General features: G+C 35.4%; 3 protein-coding genes across 3 annotated transcripts in view; 2 read left to right on the forward strand and 1 right to left on the reverse strand.

Moving 5' to 3' along the window:
* Window positions 1-523: 523 nt before the first annotated feature.
* On the forward strand, window positions 524-4,724 carry LOC21387085 (putative metallophosphoesterase At3g03305). Its single transcript, XM_010108550.2, has 4 exons — window positions 524-1,061; window positions 1,776-2,017; window positions 2,364-3,902; window positions 4,355-4,724. Exons 1-4 carry the CDS (start codon window positions 746-748, stop codon window positions 4,469-4,471), a joined length of 2,214 nt encoding a protein of 737 aa, XP_010106852.1. The 5' UTR covers window positions 524-745; the 3' UTR covers window positions 4,472-4,724.
* A 1,420-nt stretch (window positions 4,725-6,144) lies between these two features.
* On the forward strand, window positions 6,145-13,453 carry LOC21387086 (gamma-tubulin complex component 2). The gene is made up of 21 exons (XM_024172534.1): window positions 6,145-6,366; window positions 6,485-6,543; window positions 6,702-6,747; window positions 6,890-7,024; window positions 7,426-7,557; window positions 7,953-8,036; window positions 8,110-8,208; window positions 8,353-8,444; window positions 8,856-8,928; window positions 8,999-9,151; window positions 9,272-9,391; window positions 9,548-9,601; window positions 9,756-9,839; window positions 9,938-10,012; window positions 10,093-10,221; window positions 10,767-10,892; window positions 10,986-11,093; window positions 11,868-11,930; window positions 12,074-12,148; window positions 12,776-12,978; window positions 13,076-13,453. Exons 1-21 carry the CDS (start codon window positions 6,280-6,282, stop codon window positions 13,200-13,202), a joined length of 2,124 nt encoding a protein of 707 aa, XP_024028302.1. The 5' UTR covers window positions 6,145-6,279; the 3' UTR covers window positions 13,203-13,453.
* A 1,377-nt stretch (window positions 13,454-14,830) lies between these two features.
* Window positions 14,831-22,275, reverse strand: part of LOC21387087 (probable E3 ubiquitin-protein ligase ARI8) — a 7,662-nt gene continuing 217 nt past the window's right edge. The window contains exons 2-16 of the mRNA XM_010108552.2: window positions 22,016-22,252; window positions 20,997-21,121; window positions 20,739-20,844; window positions 20,516-20,606; window positions 19,479-19,651; window positions 18,933-19,037; window positions 18,668-18,756; window positions 17,612-17,719; window positions 17,221-17,311; window positions 17,030-17,119; window positions 16,700-16,747; window positions 16,420-16,491; window positions 16,244-16,343; window positions 16,021-16,147; window positions 14,831-15,604 (exon numbers count right to left, since the gene is read on the reverse strand). Of these exons, the coding sequence (XP_010106854.1) occupies window positions 15,331-15,604; window positions 16,021-16,147; window positions 16,244-16,343; window positions 16,420-16,491; window positions 16,700-16,747; window positions 17,030-17,119; window positions 17,221-17,311; window positions 17,612-17,719; window positions 18,668-18,756; window positions 18,933-19,037; window positions 19,479-19,651; window positions 20,516-20,606; window positions 20,739-20,844; window positions 20,997-21,121; window positions 22,016-22,210 (1,794 nt within the window). The 5' untranslated portion in view covers window positions 22,211-22,252 and the 3' untranslated portion in view covers window positions 14,831-15,330. The remainder of the gene's footprint in view (window positions 15,605-16,020; window positions 16,148-16,243; window positions 16,344-16,419; window positions 16,492-16,699; window positions 16,748-17,029; window positions 17,120-17,220; window positions 17,312-17,611; window positions 17,720-18,667; window positions 18,757-18,932; window positions 19,038-19,478; window positions 19,652-20,515; window positions 20,607-20,738; window positions 20,845-20,996; window positions 21,122-22,015; window positions 22,253-22,275) is intronic.

Below are 22,275 nucleotides of genomic sequence, written 5' to 3' on the forward strand. Positions count from 1 at the left end.
AATAATAATAATATTATTATATTATTAAAATAATTATAATATAATTATAATATCATATTATATGATAAAATAATAATATTATAGTTATTAATATAATTATGATATTATTTGTTACAATATAACTATTATAGTATATTATATCATATTATATTACGAGTTTAAATTTTAATTTAAAAAGATTGTAAATTTTAAATTTTATTAGGGATATTATTGATATTATAAAAGTTTGATTAATTGTTCTATGTTGATTTTCACATAATTTAAAAGTTAAAGTTATCTTTAGACTGTTTTTAATTTTAACTATACATTCTTAAAAAAATTTTCAAAAAGTATTTTTAAGAAGATTTACTAAATACTAAAATTAACTTTATGCTACGAATAAAAACTGATTTTAAGAGAAAAAAATAATACCAAACTAAGCCGTAATAACTTTGGGTCGTTTCTCCCGATTAGAAAAGAGGAAAAGAAAGGCAAATTCTACCGACGACGATCCATTTCCATCTTTTTTTTTTTCCATGTAAAAAGAGCAGAGCAGTCGATTGGGAAAAAAAGGGCAGTTTGAGAGAGAGAGAGAGAGAGAGAGGAGAGAGGAGAGGGAGAGAGAGATCATCTTTTTTTTTCCATGTAAAAAGAGCAGAGCAGTCGATTGGGAAAAAAGGGCAGTTTGAGAGAGAGAGTGAGAGAGAGAGAGAGAGAGAGAGTTTGAGAGAGAGAGAGGTAGTTAGAGAGAGAGAGAGAGAGAGAGATGGGAAAATTGGAAACATGGGCTCTGATACTAGTCCTTCTTGTTCCGCTTTCCCATGCAAATGCAACAACCCCTGATCAGCAAGTACGAGGAGAAGAAGATAAATCATCATCTTCTTCAAAACCCAACAACAGGAACAGCAGGAGAATCATCGATGTCAAAGGAGGCCCAGATTCTGTGGTGTGGGTGGTTCAGCTCTCCGATCTCCATTTCAGCGTCCACCACCCCGACAGAGCTCTCCACTTTAAGGAGTTTGTGGGCCCCGCTCTTTCTTTCATCAACCCTTCTCTCGTTCTCATCACCGGTGATCTCACAGGTCTCTCTCTGACTTCTTTTACTTTTTTTTCCCTTTTGTTGGGGATGATTTATTCAAAGAATTATATGGTATTCTTAATAATGGTTTGTTGGGTTTATCCAATTTTTTCATAATTGCTTCATGTTTGGGATTGTTAGTGTTAACTTATGGTAAATCTTACGTCTTGTTATTGTATCTAGAAGTTGGTTGACTTTTTAATTCATCAAGAAAGGCTACTTTTTTTAAAAAAAAAAAAAATTTGGGGTGGGGATTTGCGCTCTACGCCTTATGGCGGAGAGTGAAAATATGACGAGTGAGTGTGAAAATATGACAAGTTAAGTTGCTTGTTGTGCAATAGATGGAAGTATGGCAAGTTTTAACCCCTTTTTATTCTTAATTCTTAAAAAAAAAAAGTGCCTTTTATATGCTTATCAAGTGTCAACTGATCAAAAAGGTTGAGTGATTTATTGGCAAAGCCAGATGTGAGAGCCTTGTTTGTTAATGTAAGCATTTATCTTGAATTGTATTATGCTATTATGGTAAATAAAACTACCAACTTTTTGTGTAAAAATCATAGCCATGTTGCTTTTATATCATTATACTTTAGTGTCTGCTTATTTCGAAAAGAGCACCCTTATTCAATCCTAGGAGGTTGAATACCATTTTTGTTTCCTAAATGGAACTGACGTGTTTATCCAGCATTCTATAACTTCATGTTGTTCATATCGCTTCTAGATGGGAAGAGCAAGGATTTATTGACAATGAAGATAAACGAAGACGAGTGGCTGGAATACCAGAATGTGATGGAAGATGTTGTGAAAAGGAGTGGACTTGACAAAAGCATCTTTTTTGACCTCAGAGGGAATCACGATAACTTTGGCGTACCAGTGGTTGGTGGTTCTATCGATTTCTTTTCAAAGTATAGCATCAATGGGCAGTTGGGAAGAAATAAAAATGTCAACAGCGTCACCCTTCAGGTGAGTTATCCTTCCAGAGCTGGTTTATCTGTAATTGTGATGTTGAGTAGATTGAGTTTTACTGTTAGTAAGATGGTTCAACTTGTTACGAAATATTTGGCTTCAATTTTGAGATCAGCAATTGAGTTCAATTCTAACTTACCACAAGACGGTGTGGTAGGCCGAGTCCTTTTCATTTTGGAGAAGGATTATTTAGAACCTTAAATATTCCACTGAGTTAGCTATGGTTTTGTAGAAGTAGATGCATTTACGTATGTGTTATATAACACTGCAAAGTGATTATGATATATGTTATAATTGTTTTCAATACTTCCTCAACTTTACATGTTTTCTCTCCATCTCCCAGACTGCTGAGCAAAAACATCTCTTCGTTGGAATTGACAGTACAATGACTGTTGGTTTACGAGGTCCGACTAATCTTTTCGGACACCCAACAGATCAGCTATTAGCTGAACTAGACATGGAGCTTTCTCAATGGGATTCTCAATCAACAAAACCCATAATCAAGATTTCCTTTGGGCATTTTCCTCTTTCATTCTCAGCATCATCATCTTCTGGGAAGAGCCTCAAAGATGTATTCCTCAATCATTCCTTATCAGCTTACCTATGTGGGCATCTCCATACAAGGTTTGGTAAAAATTTGAAACATCATCACCAATCGGATCATCATGTTACCTTCCTACAGAAGTTTTTCCAGTTTAATCCACATGGAGTGAATTACGGTGATATTGTAAATTGTTCAACTGGAGTTGCACCGATCAAAGAATTCTGGGAGTGGGAGATGGGTGACTGGAGGAAGAGTAGAGCCATGCGAATTTTGGCCATTGATAGAGGGCAAGTTTCTTATCTAGATATTGACTTAAAGTTGGGAGGCAAAAAAACTATTATCTTGCCCACGTTTCCTTTGGATTCACGCTTCATGTCAACATCTTCATCGCATCACAAATATGAATGCCAAGTCATGGTTCCTTCTTCTTACGAGACAGTTAGAGCTTTGGTGTTTTCTGTTTCTCCTATCGTCTCAGTTATAGCTAGGATCTACGATTTGAGTCCCGGAAATCTCAATCTTGTCATGGAGACCCCAATGCACAAGATTGAAGAAAACAACTCTAGGGGGGATCTTTATGTTGCTCCATGGAATTATGGAGCCTTTGATGACCCAGCTCCTGATAGATATTGGTTGCAGATAGAAGCAATTGATGTCATGAGAAGGTCAACTTTGACTGATCTAAGGCCATTTTCCATCAATGGTCTTAATACGAAGGTCTCATGGACGTGGACGGAGTTTAAAGTCATGGGTTGTCAATGGGCAGCCCTTTATTACCCCATATTGTGGTCTGCTTTATATTTTATGCTCTCCATTCTTATTATTGCGAAAGCTTTGTTGATTTTCTCAAATAGGCGGTTCACTTATAAGGATTTTGTTGCTCACAAGAGCCTAAAAAATTGTATAGGATGGATTCTGCAGGAATTTTGCAAGGTTCCTATAGTATGGTTTGGTTTGCTGGGATACTTAGTTTACCTTATGTCATTCCCATGGTTTATTGGAAAAGTTTTCACCAATGGCGAGAATAGGGGGTACATGACTTACATGGGTTGGGCAGTCGGATCTTTCAATGAAAGGGAAAAGCATGAATATGTTGGATTCCCAGATATAATGGTGGTTGTTATTCCCCATCTTTTCTATGCGGTATTGCCTTCTATTTTGGTCACTGGCTTTCTGGCTGCTGAAAAGAGTATCTATTGGGACCATTTTCTGTCAGTTACAGGGAAGAAAGAAGATGATAATAACCGTGAGGAAATATCAAATTCTTGTATTGCAATGCGGTGGATTCGGAAAGTTCTTTTGTTGGTTTGCTTGGCAATCTGTTGGAAGCACTTTATGGTAAGATTTTCACCAACTAATCTAGCTCTTGCACTGAGGTCAATCTATGGGGTACATCTTGTGCAAGAATCAATTAAGACTTAACAGCACCATGTATAATAATAATAATAATTATTATTTTTTTAATTTTTTTAGATACCCATCATCTTCTCAGAAGTTTCAGTAGGACTTATGCAACACATGGTGTTAAGCTTCTTAGTTTTACCCTTTGGTCAATTTTTTGATGAAAATATAAACATGGTTGTTGAATCTTCCCATTGCACTTAGCAAAATGCTTACGTGAATATTGCCTATAGATCTTTTATTACAACATAGCATCAAAATGTGGTAGGATTTTGCACTCCTACCTATATTACGGTTATAGTGTAAGAAACAAAGTGCGGTCATATTTGCATTTATTTCTAAATGGTTTCAGTGTATCTAACTTTGGCTTTGTTATTTTTTTGTTATAGAATTGCAGGGCACTTGTGAAAGCTTATGAAATGAATCCGATTCTCCACTGTCCAGTATATAGTTTCGCAATCCCTCTGCTTTTGGCTTTTGCTGTCTACAAAACCAGAAGTTTATAATCGACATAAGAGAGGGCAACTTTTTGACCATTTATACCTCTCTCTCTCTCTCTCCCTCCTCGCCGGATTACAGTTTTAGCAAGTTTTGATGCTTACAATAATAGCAAAACAACTGACATATTTTGAGCAATCGTTGCTTCAATTCATCAATCATCTAATACAAGAATTGTTACAAGCTCCCTTGTGGTAGACCGAGTGATGTGTATTTACAAAGATGATAGTGGCATTTTATTTGTTACTAAAAAAAAAAAAACTTGGGAGAATTTTGTATACGAGTAAATACCCTAACGGGTAAGATTCTGCTTTTTGTTTGATTCTAACAAGATGCAACCTTCCCTACAGTATTGTCACCGCTGTAGAGTTTAACCACCAAGTTCACTGCAGTGAAAGCTCTCAAAAACTTGTAATGTTTGTCTTTATTCTCGTTTTGAAAAAACAGTCTTACTTTTCTCCAATCTTGAAGAGTGGATTTGATGGTTTGAACTCTATACCTCAAGTTAGAGTCAGGTATGAATTTACGATTAGAGATATGTCTCTAGGGTCTGTTTATTTTATATATTTAAATTTAAATTAATAATTCTGTTACAGTGTTTTTTTCTCATAAAAAATTTAAATTTTAAATTTAGAATCAAGAATCATAGTTTGAGTATATCTTTTAAACGAGTCCTTAATTTTTGTTAAATAGTAGAAATCTAAACCTTACATCACTTGTCAACTTTCTTTCCTTGTTTAAGAAGAATTAATGGAAAAAAAAAAAACCTTTTAAAAAAAATAACGGCAGTGCTTCCTTGTAGATATATTTGAGAGGATCCACCTACAAAACAGTAAAACAAAGCAGACAAATGAAGGGAAAAATATTTTACAAAGATAGAGAAAGTAAATAAATCTTGCTAGTATACACTAATTTGGAAGAAGAATCAATTACGAAGAAACTGACGCAGATTCGATAGTTCAAGAATTTAGGTGTTGTTTTACCAAAACTCCCTTTTTTGAACTACCGAATCTGTGCCGTTTTCCCCCCTAATATAAAAAAAAACATTAACTTTCCATAATTTCCAACCTGAAAAAACAAAAAGAATTAAATGAAAAAGGAAAATTGAGACGGCCTTTGGCGGCCAAGCTCAAGCCAGGGAAGCAATCGCAATACTAGGTACTACTAAGCCTAGGACTAGGATACTAAAATAAACTTGATCCTATTCAGAACTTATATCCTACTCCTAATATATTTTTATACACACACACATATATAAAATAATCCTAATCCTAAAATAATAAAAACTGCAATACTTTTACTTTGAATTATACGAAATTTTCGGAAAAAAAAAACTTTGGATAATACGACTTCAGGCTAAAAAATATCTACCAGCCTCGTTCATTTCGCAGATTCGAGTTTTCAATTCGAGTTGAGATGTGATGTTTTTTAAAAGTTTTTCACCGTAACATAAAAAGTTAAATGTGATATTTTCTAAAAAAATTTTACTGTAAAAACTTAAAATTAAAAATTTAAATTAATAAAATAAACAGGCCTTAATTAAACGTTTAATCCTAATCCTAAAAAATGTCCATTTTCTCAAAAGTACTATAAGCAGTACGGTGCGTATCGTATCTTCGTCAAGCAAATGTCCATAAACCCAGAAAAATTTCAAAAATTCAAAAAGCCAATTTCATTTTCGCTCTTTTTTTGCTCTTTTCATTCTTTTGTTTGTTTCGTCAGAAAAGAAAGGAAAAGAAAACGAGCAGGAAAATTAGGGCGTGGTCTCAGTTCAGCAGTTCTCATCGATCGATTCGACTGCGTTGCTTTATCTCCGATGGAGAATTCTTCGTCGACGATATCCTGTCCTTCGACTCCTCGTTGGAACTCCGAGAGGCCTTTCCTCACCGGCCAATTTCACCAGGTCTCAATTTCGCTTTTCTGTTTTCCTTTCTTTCTTTACTCTTCTACTGCTTCTCACATTTCCTTGTCGATTTCCTTGCATTGCGAGTTCTGAGAATGTGGATTCGGTTTTGATTCAGGATACCAAAACGACGTCGCGTTTCGCCGAAGCGAAGGGCCTTTCCGTTGATTCTCTTAGGTTATTTATCAGATCAATTCTGCGCTTTTCTTTTCTAGGATTCGTCAAGGAAGAATTTTTTTCCAGAATAATGTTTTGAATAACAGAAAAGAGGAAAAATTGACTTTAGGAAATACGAACATTAATTAATTAATTATTTTTTTTTCAATTCGTTGTAGTCTGGGATCGACGACGGCTATAGGTTGTTACGATGCTGCGGTTCAGGTAAGTATTCTCCGTGGGCGTTTCGATTTCCTAGTTAAGATAAATTTGAAATTTCAATAGTTTTGGGAATTTCCAGTTTTGTAATCTGAAAAAGAAATAAAATTTGCTTCTTTTTTTTTATTGCTTATATTCGGTTGTGTAGGAACTTATTGTCATTGATGACTTGTTGTCCGTACTGGTCGGAATTGAAGGACGATACATTTCGATTAAAAGGGTTCGTGGAAAGGAGGATAAGTTTAGCTTCCAGGTTGATGCATCCATGGATTTAGCACTTCAGGTAAGGTTTAGTCGAATTTTTGAGTTGCTGGACTTTGGAAATGTTTTTTTATGTGGAATTGTTTTTTTTTTTTTTTTGTTTTGTTTTTTTTTTAAATGTGGAATGTGGATTTTGTTGCAATTGTTGGACGATGTGGCTGCCATCAAAGCAAGCTTTACGAGCTGAAAAATGGGTTAACTACTCAACTGTGCTTTTATTTTGAAATAGTTAAGTGGGTATCGAGCATTCCAAGGATTTGAGAGCCGATGGCATTGTTGGATAATATCACTAAAATAAGTAGAGAAGATAATATGGATGAACATACATATAGAGGAGAGGAGCTATTTGGATTTTTAATTCTTTACTTGAAAACTGAGTTTAGAGTTTCTATTGTTTAAGCTGATGACAACATACTTTTTCAGGAATTATCAAAGAGGATATTTCCGTTGTGTGAGAGCTTCATGCTGATCAACCAATTTGTTGAATCAAGGTCACAGTTCAGTAATGGCTTAGTCAACCATGCCTTTGCTGCTGCGCTAAGGGCACTGCTTCTAGTAGGTTTTCTCTCCTTGCAAGTCATTTTGCATTCTGTCTTTCGTTGTTAGGTTTTTTTTTTATGTAATATGCAGTAAGAAAATTGCTGTGCTTTACTGCTCTCTAGCTGTCTGAAACTTAAGATGTCGATTTCCTTAGTTATTAGCAACAACCAATGTTGGTTGTGCCTTGTTGTTTCTGTTATTTAATTGTTTCTTTTACATCAAATATAATCAGGAAAAAAAAAGGAGTCAAAATTCAATCTTCCCATGGAATTTTTAATTTTAGTCTGATGCTTTGGTTGGTAAATCTAATTGGTTGTTACATAGATGAGCTTTTCTGATTTAGTGATTTGCTGATTTTAGTTACTTTCTCACCTCAATGAATGGGTGCCTTGTATTGTTTTCGATTCTAGGATTACCAGGCCATGGTGGCACAACTCGAACACCAGTTTCGACTTGGAAGACTCTCCTTACAAGGCTTGTGGTTCTACTGTCAGGTTTAAGCTTGTCTTAAACTTCTTGTTTTATTCATAGGTTGTTTACTGAGGGATCCTATATTGTGTGTTTCAGCCAATGATGGGGTCGATGCAAGCGTTATCTATTGTCATACAGAAGGCTTCTGCTAACAATTTTGTAGGCTCTGAAGTTCTTAACCTGTTGCAGAGCCAGGTTAAATTCTGTATGAGTTTTTGTAAAATTTAATGTTTCTCCGCCTTTGGTAGTAGCTATGTTTCCCCAGATTTTACTTTTAAAGCATTTTTTTCTTAATCTTTCTATTGCTTCTTCTAACTGATTTTAGCTTCCAATATTCAGGCTAAGGCCATGGCTGGTGATAATGCTGTGAGGTCGTTGCTAGAAAAGATGGCGCAATGTGCAAGCAATGCATACCTTAGCATATTAGAGAGGTACATTTAACAAGTGTAAAATTAACATTTCTTCTGCACTTTACAAATTCTCTCAAATGTTTAGAAGTGTGTTCTTTTACTTTCATAGTGAAGTTTGAATACACTGAATGGACCCAATCTGATGTCCTTACATGTTGTTTCTGGAAAGTACATTGTTTGGCGATTTGGCTTAAAAGGATTATCATTTCATATATCTATACAAGATTTTTATTTTTAATTATATATTTCCCTGGGATTGAACTTTTGGACCATGTTTTTCTTTTCCTTTGTCGCTTAGGATATTAGTTTGACAAAATCATATTGTTCAGTGGAATTACCATGTTTTGCGTTCATACTGTCATCTATTGTATAATATTTTACACCTCATAATGATTGATTTTGTTGCTGGTATGGAAAAACAACAATTTTCAGGTGGGTCTATGATGGAGTAATCGATGATCCTTACGGTGAATTTTTCATTGCTGAGAACAAAACTCTTCAAAAGGTAATTTGTTTTCAACCAAATTGAGTACATCAAATTGTGTTATGGTGCTTACAGTTTTAGGATCTTACAGGAGAGCCTGACTCAAGATTATGATGCCAAGTATTGGAGGCAGCGTTACAGTCTTAAGGATGGAATACCTAGCTTTCTTGCAAATATAGCTGGGACAATTTTGATGACAGGAAAATATCTCAACGTCATGAGAGAATGTGGGCATCACGTTCAGGTCCCATTTTGTATTCATTGCAGCTTTGTTGGGGGAGAAGTAAATAAAAAGGGTGGTTGCTTTGCTTACATGTAGCTACATCAGTTTATATTATTAATTGGACTTCATGCTTATTGATAGGTCCCAGTATCAGAAAATTCAAAATTAATGAGCTTTGGCACAAACCATCACTATCTTGAGTGTATAAAATCTGCTTATGACTTTGCCAGTGGTGAGCTTCTAAATCTCATCAAAGAAAAGGTGAGGTTCAATTGATTTCCTTAAATGCTTTCCCGTTTATCTTTATCGTTTTCTAGATTTCCCTGGAAATTGTTGGTCATACGGTATTATCTTAGTGGCACTTTGCTTTATATCATTGACTAGTCTCCTAAGATCATTACACTGTTTTCATTGTAGTATGATCTTTTGGGAAAGCTGCGATCTATAAAGCATTACCTTCTGCTCGATCAGGTATGCTATAAACACTAGACTGGAGAATATTTATCAACTAGACTATGATGCGTTATCAACAAACTGGAACCTACCTATGTTTAATTTTTCTAATGGTTGTAATGGTGTTATTGTTCTTATTTTCCAGATACTTAAATGGTGATATGTGTTTCAGGGTGATTTCTTGGTGCATTTTATGGATATAGCTAAGGATGAGCTTACAAAAAAGCTCGATGACATTTCTGTGGCGAAGCTGCAGGTTTGGTCCTTTCCCTTCAGGTGTCTTTCACTAAAAATTTCTGTCCCTTAGGATATGAAGTAAATAAGATGCTTGAATGATTGACTTTGTGGCTAAAGTCTCTGCTAGACCTTGCTTTGCGTACAACAGCAGCTGCAGCCGATCCTTTTCATGAGGACTTAACGTGTTGTGTGGTAAATGGCTGACTCTCTTGTTTGAAAATGGTTTTACTTCCATAATTTCATTAGCTTCATGTATTATCTCTTTGTTTTAGGAAACATCTTCTTTGCTTAAAAGACTTGGGACGCTTGATTCTGAAAACAGCAGAACTGTTCCTGGTGGTAATGATCTAGAGGAACCAGTGAACGTAACTGGCCTTGAGACATTTTCTTTGAGCTACAAGGTCTGTTTGTAATATACTTTCTTTTTCTGTCTCTATTTTAATCAGCAAAAGCCATTACTTGGTGGTTATGCCCATATTTATTGTTCATATATATATATATTATGACTTTATTGAAAGATAGCCGAGCGGCAGGTGGGGAATGTAGTGTATTACTAGACATTTTTTTTAAAGTAAAAAAATTTGTGGATAAGTGCAACATATCATGAAGTTGATTTTGCATTAATAAATTTTCATCAGAGCAATGATTTAAAATTGTCCTTCCCTTGTTTTTCCCCTCTTCTTGCTTGTGATATATAGTTTGAGCCACGGTTTTGTAAGCTGTATTTGTGACCTTATCCCCATTAGGAGGGCAAACTGGGATAGTATTTACTTCTCCAATAATATCTGGATTTATTTAAAATCTGCGTTTTTTGGGTAGAATGTGGATAATATCTACGTATAACTCATGTCAATGTGCCTTCTCTCTTGCAAACGTGCAAATGTCTTACTTTGGATGTCAACCTATGGCATGGCCTGTCAATGATGTATTTCATTTCTTTTTTCAGGTTCGATGGCCATTATCAATAGTTATATCTAGAAAGGCCCTAGCTAAGTACCAGTTGATTTTCCGCTTTCTTTTCCACTGCAAACATGTGGATCGGCAGCTTTGTGGGGCATGGCAAGTACATCAAGTATGAGCTAGAAGCTCTTTCAATTGTGTCTTTTTAAGGTCACTTGATGCTTGTGCTTTTCTCGCTTCTAGTTTATTGACATTACATATGCAGGGAATTCGTACCCTTAAAATGCGTGGAACTGCCATCTCCAGATCATCATTGCTCTGTCGCAGCATGCTTAAATTTATAAACAGCCTACTACACTATCTAACATTTGAGGTGCGCTTTATCTTTCCTCTTTTTATTCATTTATTCTCCCTCTTGAAATTGCTCAATATGCTGTTAGCTGTACTATTCAAGCTTGTTTATTACTTAAATTTAGTCTCTACTTTGTTATTTTTTATTTCTGCTGGTTAACTTGTACATTCCAAGAGCCTTTGATAAAGAATTTAGTAAGAAAACATAAAAACATGCATGGCGAAGAAGCGAGAGCATGATAGAACATGGATTTATATGTTATTCTGGACTCTTCAAAATAGTGAAAGGTTTCTGATGGAACACTCAACAATTTGGTAAAAACAGAGAAGAAAATGAATCAGAGATTTATTCGAGCGAAGAACCAACACTACAATACCGGTGATATTCGAGAGATCACCAACTCTCCACTGAGATTCCACTTAGATCCTCCCTAACTTCACAACCTCCTCCTTATTTATAGACTGGCCTTACCTACTGACTTACTAAATGCAGTTACATCCTAACAACTAACGTCATTCAGTTACATCATCACTCACACACCCACGCTTCTTCCTTCTCTTATAAACCAGCAGCCCGTGTCCTATCAGTTTCCCAAAATTTGAATCTGACCATTGGCATGCATGAACTGCTAGTTTCTGGTATCTTACTTTTGATTAAGTGTTACATGCTAAAGGATTCATTTGAATTCAGGAAATAAACGATGTTATATCCGTCTTTAAATAGGAGTTCATCTTATGTAGAAGTTTGTGAATTTTACTGGCTTGCAGCCTTTGATAAAGTATTCCTTGTCTTCAGGTTCTTGAACCGAATTGGCACGTGATGCACAATAGGCTTCAAACAGCAAAGAGTATAGATGAGGTCTACTCTTCACTTTAAGTCTCCTCTCTTTTTACGTATTTTAGCTTTTGGAATGTAGATGTAATTGTATAGGATTTTCCTAGATAATACTCTTCTGCTTTCATGTATGTCTGCGTTGTCTTACAAGGTTCTCCGTGAAGCAGGTTATCCAGCACCATGACTTTTTCCTTGACAAGTGTCTCAGAGAATGTTTGCTGCTTTTGCCTGAATTACTTAAGGTTAGTTCTGGTTGCTTGGTCGATAATTTGACATAACTAGAAACTGGGATATGCTTTTATGGTTGATTTCTAGAGGACAGCAGAACAGAAGCTATTCATGACAACGAGATGGCCTATCGGCTAGCTCCTTAATTTTTCAATAAAACTCCCATAATGAATTGAAATCTATCCACAGCCGTAGGATTTGAAACAAATTCCTGCCACACCCAGAAAGGGTTCTGTAATTTATGTTTGATTGCAGTTCATCTGTGAGACAATATTAAACAGTATTTTATCATCAAATTTAAAACCATTCAGAAGGTGACCTTTCCGGCCTTTTCAGATGTTTAGCTTTCTCATTATTTGAATTACCGGCATTGACTTGGAATCATATTCGTTCATTGTTGGAAACGTATTCAGTCATGGTATTCCATTGTCATTGTTACTTGTGGATCATCCTTAATACTTTCACCGTAATAACTAAAGTGACTCTTGGGGTCTATTAGAGTTGAATAAATTTCAGATAATAAAAAAGCAATTAGAAACTATACTTTATGGTTAGAGTAATGGTACTGTTTGACATAGGAAGTCAACAACTAATATGTTAGTTGCTTTAAGGTTCATCTTAGTAATTGATTCTAAATGCAGAAGGTGGAGAAGCTGAAATCGCTCTGCCTCCAGTATGCAGCAGCAACTCAGTGGTTGATATCATCTTCCATCGACATCCCCAGCCTAGAGGAATCATCTGATGGTTCAAATGTTTCTGAAAAAACCAAGCAATCGAAGTCGCGGAGCCCATCTCATGCACTAAAACTAAGTTCCAGCAATACAAATGTTACAGATTCTATACTGTAAGTTCAGAATTGTAGAAACAGGCATGTTTGCTTCCATAAACCGCTTCATTTTTCTCTGGCTTTCTAATGTGTCTCTCTCACTCATAACTTGTAGCAAATTTGAGAAGGAATTCAACACGGAGCTTCAGAGACTTGGGCCAATACTTAGCAGTAGTTCCCAAACAGAACCATATCTGACTCATCTAGCACAGTGTATCTTAGGCGTTGGAAATGAGCAGTGAATTTGCGGATACCTTTCGTCCTTTTCTCTAATCAAGGAGTTACTTCAGAATAACAATTGTAAATAAGCTTCTTCGAATACGATTGTTTTGGACTTGTGAATGTTGCGTGTCTAGAGTGTCCAGCTTTTAAGTATTTCAGTGAGGATCCGTTTAAAAGAAGGGAGGATTTTATGGAGCTTGTAATGATTGCTGTTTCTAAAATGATGTGTAAAAAAGATGTATTGTTGTATGCATAATATATTTTATTTTTACCGCTGGCCACTTTTGTAAAATGCTATCTTTTTTTGTTATTGGCTATTTTGTATTCGCCGACAGCGACTAGTGAGTAGCATCATTTGATGGGCATTTGATATGGTAGTTCATTCTCTCATTTCTCCCTTGCATTCCTTCTGCTTCATGTAGAGATTCTCATCACAAGTTGAACGTTTCAGTTTCACTGCAAGTCGCACAGATAAAATCCACATCTGGATCTTACAAATGAAACTCAGATTCCATTAGTTGTGATGATTGCCACTTGCAATGGATAATTTTTTAGTTACTCGTGCAACTTTCCATAGTTGTTAAAAAGTGAAAAATATGTTCAAGGGATGTTCATCCAATCTAATCCAGCTTATTTTGGTCATATAACAACTAATCCGATTAAATATCGGCTTTCAAAAATTATGTCCAATCCAATCTAATTACTAGAGTATCATCTAATTCAATATAATTATTGATTAATATTAGTTTGCATCAGATTGGACCAATCGATTTTCTGCTTGTGCTTTGTGTACATTTTTTCTCTAATCTTATATGTTCTTATTCAACTAATTTATTAGATCTTTTTGACAAAATTTAGATACTACAATTGAAAAAATAAAGCAAAAATTAACATCCATAGATTTAAAAAATATATAAACGCCAAATTATTTTAAAGTTGATTAAACATCCAATAAAAACTTAAAGAAATGAAAATAAATTTAGAAATTGATAAACATAAAAAGTTCGGCAAAAAAGAATACAAATTAATTACAAAAATTTTCTTTAAATTATGACTTATGTAGCACTTTGTCTCCCGGTGACCTATGTAACACTTTACCCTCGATCTTCAAAAAACGTAACCCTTTAATTTTACTCTTCTAATTAATTAATTACAAGAAAATTACTTAGAAAGTTTTAATTTATAATTTGTAGTATTTTTTAAGAGCATGTAGGATTATCAAAATATCCTTAAATTATGCAACATGAGCCACTTTTATGTTAAAAAATTGATTAAATTGAATTAAATCAGTCAGTTTGATTAGTTGATTGGATTCTATGAACACCCGATATGCTCCGATACGTACACAGACGTAGCAATCACATCCAGTTCCACTTCAGGTCAAGATAGGACCAGTTTGGTAATACTTTTTTTTTTTTTGGGTGCTCATTCATAAAAAGAAAAGGTTCATAAACCATTTACTGAATTGGAAAGCATACGGATGAGAACGAATAAATAGTTATTAATTAATTCTTATCAAAAGGATTCCAATTAATAAAACCAACCCGTAAAAGATTGATCTATTTAACCACATGGTAAGCAAAATATTTGTACTTGGAGAAATTTAACAAACACATTTGGACACGAGGTTCAAGAGAAAATGGCACCCCCTAAAAACCCTCTTGCATACCAGTACCACAGAGCAATAAAGAAATATTAGTACATAATTTATTGTATTAATACAGAGGCCGATTCAGCTTATTGCCCCCAAAATAGTTTGTATTTCTTATATAGTTATATCCGCCTGAATATGCTCCAAGCTTGCTATAGTTTAACAGTTGCTAAACAATTGACAAATTAAAATAAAGGCGACTGCCTTTGCATGGATCTAGACAGCCACAAATGCGTTGGACAAACAGCGCCAACTATATACAGAAGCTCATATTCCAATAATAACAAGAACTACAGACTAAAATCTGGTTCTCCTTTCCTTTCACCTGCATATCTCCACAATGCTCTCTTTTTGTCTGCACAACTTTGGAGACGGGCAAGAATGCGAACCACTTTCCTCCTCCAACAACCCTCTAGGAGTAGTTCTCCACCACAATTAACCAGCAAAGACGAAAAGCAAGGCCAACCAATGTGGTCAATGTGTGCAGGAAAACAGACTTATCGGCGATGATTACAAGCCTGGCAGACAGTGGACGACTTGAAATTAGCAAAGGTGCAATGTTCGCAAGACCAGTGGTCAGAGTCGTCAATAGTTCTACTGGAACTGCTTGATCTGGAAGCTGAAGCCTTGCCTCTCCCACTTCTCCCTTTACTGCTTGTACCTCCCAAGCTCTTTGAGCTTGCCATCCTGCTACAGGCACCATGGGAGTCCACATCAGAGAGGCCATTCTCAAGAGCTCGTACTAAATTTTCAAAATAGTTGCGGGTCACACTGTCATCATCAAATTGAAAGAAATAAGTTGATAATTCGAAAAGATGTTAGCTGCCTCCTGCGACTCAAAGCAAAACACAAAAGCGAAACTAGGTGTGACAATTGCCATCAAGAAAGTACAACAAAATTTGACCGCTCGAAAGGCAGATCATCATGGTACATAAACTACAGTAACATCATAAGAGTAAAATTTTAAAAGAAAAAATTAATAGCCAAAATTATCTGCTACCAACTATTTTACCCACAACACATCAGGAAAGAAAAGAAGTTACTTAGTACTCAAGATCCAGCTTCTATAATAATAGTAACAACAACAACAACTCAAGATCCATCTGACACTTAATGAAAACAGGCCTTTTGATCCAGTCAAATCATTGAGAGAGAAAATAGTTCTAAAGTTTTTGTTTAACAATAACCTGGTGAGTCCAGCAAGTTTTGTGCGGAACTCATTGAAATCTTTGGATTGGCCGTCTGCATTGAGATAAACTTGTAGCTCCTTTTCTGCACATTGATGAAGTCTTTCCAAACCAGACTCAGCTTCACCTGCATAGAGAGACCATAGTTTAAATAAATAAAACATGAACACAAAGAAAAAATAAAATCATGAAAGATAGCTGCTACCTGAAGGAAATTACATACCTTGCAAGTACTCAAAGAACTGTCTCTTGGCATGTTCATGCTCTGGTAAGTAGTATCCATATGCATACGTCCATTTCAGAACTCGCCTGCATTCAACTATCTGAAAACAGAGTTGCCAAGTAAGGTAAAGCCAGTATTTCAGTTCTAGGAGTGAAGCAAGTCAAACAATAATGTACCTGAAGCCAGGCCTCCGTTATGAACTTCAGCTGTGATTCGGGTTGGCATTGTATGTCACTCAGCTTCTCAAGCTACATAGTGAAAAGGATTTTTAAAACTCAAAATAACTTAAAAAAACAAATAAGAGATTATACTGCGCAAGATAAATGTGGTCATATTAAGAGGGGATACAAAAGAACTTCACTCCTATCTCCTTCAAGCACATCAATTAAGTTATCTACAATTTAATAATCATATGGATCACTATACTACCATTATTCTGTAAAATGGACAACTTACATGCACGTTTTGCATTTGCTGTAAATCTGCAAGCGCTTTCTGTCTAGACTGCAATATAGCCGAACAAAATTTCAGGCTTCGATTCATGTTATAAGATGCATCAATTAAATCAACCATGTACAGATATTTCACAGTTTGATTAAGTGTCAAAACAAAAAGCACAAGTACAGATATAACACGGACATCACAGATGACTATTCACTTTAAAGGTACAACATAAGATAACCAAACAAGGTAATATGACCCTGATGACTTGTTAGGAGGTTCCAGCTTGCAGACAACGAATAAAATACTGGCAGAATACAAGAACCATGAAAACCTAGTACATACCGACTGGTTGGTCGCCCATCTTTCATAATAATGAGTATACCTCTCAAGAGAATTCTTGGCCATCTCTCTTCTTTTCTCCGCCTCATCATACTGTAAAGTATCAGTCATTAAAATCAAGTCCCACACGGCTAAAAGAAGCAGCCTTAGGATATGTTAAGAAACAAAATAAACATGCAATGTATAGAACGTACCACTCCCTCTTGCTTTGCTGTTTCATAACGATTGCATGCATAAAAACCACCAGTCCTTTCACCATGGTCCGACCAAGCACCAAGGCAAAGCCTGAAAGCAGTAATTCAATTACATAAAGACCAAGTAATCACAAAAATCACAAATATGTCTGTATGGGAGGAAAAAGAAAAGCGATATATAAGTGCAAAAAGAAGGGGAAAGAAAAAAAAAATATAAAAATGTGATAAATATGCTTGAAAATCACTGCTAAACGAAGATCATAATGGGGGAAATTTCTATAGTATAAGTAATTAAATGATTGGCATGATAATATGAATATAGAAACAAAGTATGCAAGATTTAGTTACATGTGAAATCTCAACCGACTTGTACTGTTAAATAGCAGCTTACCAACAAAATTCAAATTTACAAGGTGGAGTGCACGTAATATGCATACACCCTTGGTTTTTCTCAATAGGCCGTTTGCATTTCGGACAGGGTTTTGAGTTGGCCAATATCCTGTAAATATCAAAGACAATAAGTAATTAATAGCACTTGTAGCCAAAAGAAAAAAAAAAGAGTCCAGTGAAATATCATGTAAAGCCACAACAAATGATATAGAATCTAATTAGATCTCTTGCATGCATGTGACAATTCAAAACAATCCATAATTTCCATTCTCCCCAAAAACAATTAATATGTTACTTCATTGCTTCACTTCATCCAATCCACCACTGATATTCCAATTCTAGATCTCTTGCATGCATGTGACAATTCAAAACAATCCATAATTTCCATTCTCCCCAAAAACAATTAACATGTTACTTCATTGCTTCACTTCATCCAATCCACCACTGATATTCCAATTCAGGCCTTACGATTTTTCCTTTGTCATGTCTCGGCCATAACCCCTAATTTGAGCCACTTAATTGGCGTCCTTTACGTTTGAGTAGGATGGAAGGATAAATATTGCATATCGTTTGATCCACATCTATGTTTGAAATAAGTTATACAATATAGAAAATTAATTCGCAAAATCATACTTCATTAAACTTTACACCTAAAACTATGGTATCTTGGTGTAATCCTTAGTCCTCGCAGCAGCTCTATCTAAATGAGGTCCCTAGTTGTATTGTATTCCAGTCTTTGTATTCTTTTATTATTCTATTGATAAGTATAGTTTTGTTTCTTTAAAAAATAAATAAATAAATAACGACGTCCCAAGTTAACAGGTGCTCTAGGTTTCAATGCAGGTGGAAAAGGGTTTGGATGTATTCGTCCTAGGCAATGCTTTATAAACAAAGCCAATATTGCTCTTCAGCGTTGCCTAATTTAGTCCAGCCTTCAGGCGCTAAAGAAACCATCAATGTTCAACAGAGCCTCATAATTTGCGAACTTATTTTAACCTAAAATACAGATTTACTAATAACAAGAAATAACGAAACACACAATGATCTTGTCTCATACCAATTCATGTTTTCAGATTCAGCACTATTCTTCAAAATCCATTTGGCAACAGTGCCACAATCAACTGGACGGTGCGCTTCCTCAGTACACTGCAAGGTCAAATTTTCAAGTCAGAAAAGTTTCTTCAGACATTTACAACCAATTATCTAATTGGAGGTCTTTCATATCTCCTAGCAATAGAAAGAGACTTGAGTGTCTTACATGTTTATACATTAGAGTTAGAAACAACAAAGAAAAAAAAAATGAAAGAATAGAAGAGACTCACGTTCCAGCAAAAGCTATATGAGCACCGACAAGTAACATCAAAACTTCCACTGCCAACAACAAAGTCTACAGCATAATCACAGCCTGGCGCCGGACACCATTTTGTCTGCAAAAGCAACCCACAAGTCACTGTAACATATTTGGCAAAAACAAAGCTTAAAAAAATGAGGCAACAAGAATGTATGGCATTCTGGAAAGAACTATAGTGATAGAATGGCCAAAAAATTTAAAACTTGTAGAAAATTCCTACAGGACTTCTAAGTTTTAATCAGCAAAACTAGGCAAATTCTGCAACTAATGCTTAACAAATAAAGCTTTTGTTGGAGTTGCAACAATTACTAAGTACTGGTTCACTAGGTCAAGCTCTATGTGCTTGAACATTAGTACCTCCACTGGAAATGGTTCCAATGCCGCACTCAACTAATTAGAAAGGCCTCAATGGATACCTTTTCACGTCAGGTAAGAAAACATATAAGAGAGGTAAGATGCAACAGAGTTACTTCCAATTGACAGATAAATAACTCATTAAAGTTCAAAATTTAATTACCTTTCTGTTGTCTTCAACATAAGATCTAATGAAGTAACGAGAATATTTCCCCCTCTCTTCACCAGATGCCAGTTTATAAATCATATCTTGACCGATAGCAGCAGAACAAGATGGATCAGGGCATCGCAACATCAAACAGCCAGGACCATCATTAATGGCCGTACTTATATATCCTAGAAGAGAAAACAAAACAGGACAGAAACCTCAAATCGTAAGTGAAATTACAAGTTATAGCCAGAAAATTTTAATAAGATTGAAAGAGACAGGTTGTTGGATATCCAGTGAAAGAAGTTATGAGATGACTGGAAGATAAAATATATAACCAGTTATGAATTAAATTGAGCTTCATATTATAAGTTATGCTTCGTATTTTTTGTATCCGCCTTTTTATTTAGAAAGTAAAATAACCAGTTCTAAGTTATTAGGCGTTAAGCTTCATTTACATCTGTTCATCCAAATAGGAATAATATATAGTGGAAGAAGTAACGAGATGACTGGAACACAATATGTATAACCAGTTCTGAATAAATCGTAATTCATATTAGGCATTGTGCTCACAAGTGTTTGTGCATAATTTTTATTTAGTATCGTAACCTGTTCTGAACTATTCAGCTTCATAAGTTTCGTAAACATCTTTTTATACAATATGTAATACTTTTGTTTTACGCGTTAACAGACGTAGACAGAGATTCTTTCCCCTTTTCCCCCTTGCATCAAATTAAAATATGCAAAAGAATATGCACTCATACTAGCGCTGCATCATTGAAGTTCCAAAGCATTAAAAACAGTTTTCTAACAAGATTCAACAGATTCATAATCAGTTGTAAAACTTATATATGGCTAAATATCCTCTTATGAAAAGATTACTAGCACTAACAGAGAGAAGAAAAATCAATGCCACAACAATCATCTGCACTAGTTTGCACATTTTCTGTAGTATTGATACTTCTAGAGGAAACAATGGTTTTTACTCCGAGATTTAATCCAGAAATATAAGAGCATCAGGACACTAATAGGAAAGATATTCCGGACCAAACCTCCCCAACATGTATCACAGAAAGGATGACCACAAACAGCAGTATGAATCTTATCACGAGGATAGGCTTCAAAACAAATCCCACAAGTCAACTGTCAAAAAATAAGAATATGAAATTAGAAATTCACATACATTTTATTGTAGAGCACCAAAACACCAATAACAAGTTAACGCAAAGCAGAATACAAATAATATAACCTACGTCCTATATGAAAAATACTTACTTCAGTGGCATTTGGATATTCAACAACTGGTTTTTCCAGAAAGCCAACAGCCTTGCAAACCTTTTCCTCATCGGCAAACCACTCATCATGCACTTTACTGACACTCCTGTTAATAGAAAGGAATAACGACTTACTTAAACCATATAGACAACAATCTACCATAACCTCAACCCTAACAAATCAAAAGCAAAAACATAACGTAGATTTTGATCAGATTAAAAAAAAAAAAAACGACAGCATAACAGCTACATCATTTACCAGTTATAGTAGCGGAGCAATATGCTAGCCGCAACCTTTGAAATAGAAAGCACAGTAGAAATCCTCATAATATCATCCTCTTGACGCTGACAAATATCCGCTTCGGTCAAGATGGTATAGTTTTGCTGTGACAAGAAACCCGATTAATCAATAATATTACAACAATGACTTTATTAAGTTAAAAATAAATATATATATATATATAAGACAAAATGTATTATAACCATGCACAGGCAATTCACTATGCTTCAGCAAAACACGAGGCATTAAGTGTCAGAACGTCCATTGTGCAGACTGCAGTTGCTACTGAAGTCTGCAATGAATGATCTGTTCTATATTCAAGTTCTAATAAAAAGTCCACACACAAATCGCATTATGTTGCAAATATATATATATATATATATATATTTGCGTAAGCAAAACAGGCAAATTCAACAGCAACCATCACTGTGCCAATTTGCCAAACACTACCGCAACAGAGAGAATCAAATTTTTGAAACATCACTGAAAAACGATGAAGAAGAACTGTAACCATGTTTTTGAAGAACCTTAAAAGTCATGCTATACCACGACTACCCCGAAAAAACGAAAATCATAAACACATCAAAATTGATCTAGCACCTTGTTATTCATTGGTAATACTTCCCAGGTTAATCCAAATATCAAATCAAGCAGAATCGACGTTAGCATAACTGAGGGGGGGGGGGGGGAAGACGAAGAAACAGCTTAAGAGCGCTTAAAGCTTAAATTATACCTAAATTAGCATAGTCAAACTATTAATAAGCCTGATACCCAATAATTGATCAAGCACCAAGTTAACTACTCGTTGGAATACTTCCATGATTAATCCAAATATAATCGAAACCACTCCAAATTAACATTCACGATACAGCTAAAACCAAACCAACCAGCAAAATGCACCAAATTAACATTACACAATTATTAACAATCAATAAAAAAAAAAAAGCAGAACTTTATTTGTTTTTCCAAAATCAAGGATGATTATCCAAAGCATCCACCTGGTGGCGATGGGAAACGACATCATCGGAATCATCGGAGTCGTTGTCGATGAACTCGTAATCGGCGATGTCGGCGTCGTCGCTGTCCAATCCGGCGGCGGCGGCGTCATCGTCACCGCCGCTGTAGAAGTGGTCATCATTGTCGTCCTCGTCGTCGTTAGCATCGTGCATGTCGAATTCGTCCTCCGAATCCATCCGAATTCTCTTGCGGGCTCCCAAACCGGCACAACCGAAACCCTAATTGGAAATCGGCAGAGAAA

This window comes from Morus notabilis, unplaced genomic scaffold (assembly GCF_000414095.1).
Source record: "Morus notabilis unplaced genomic scaffold, ASM41409v2 Scaffold2143, whole genome shotgun sequence".
Taxonomy (NCBI): domain Eukaryota; kingdom Viridiplantae; phylum Streptophyta; class Magnoliopsida; order Rosales; family Moraceae; genus Morus; species Morus notabilis.

Excerpts from the sequence above, each read along its gene's own strand:
- LOC21387086 (XM_024172534.1), top strand. The coding sequence starts at position 6,280 with ATGGAGAATTCTTCGTCGACGATATCCTGTCCTTCGACTCCTCGTTGG. Across the intron at positions 7,025-7,425 it reads CCATGGATTTAGCACTTCAG|GAATTATCAAAGAGGATATT; the intron begins GTAAGGTTTAGT and ends ATACTTTTTCAG. Across the intron at positions 8,209-8,352 it reads TTAACCTGTTGCAGAGCCAG|GCTAAGGCCATGGCTGGTGA; the intron begins GTTAAATTCTGT and ends TCCAATATTCAG.
- LOC21387085 (XM_010108550.2), top strand. The coding sequence starts at position 746 with ATGGGAAAATTGGAAACATGGGCTCTGATACTAGTCCTTCTTGTTCCG. Across the intron at positions 1,062-1,775 it reads CATCACCGGTGATCTCACAG|ATGGGAAGAGCAAGGATTTA; the intron begins GTCTCTCTCTGA and ends TATCGCTTCTAG. Across the intron at positions 2,018-2,363 it reads TCAACAGCGTCACCCTTCAG|ACTGCTGAGCAAAAACATCT; the intron begins GTGAGTTATCCT and ends TCCATCTCCCAG.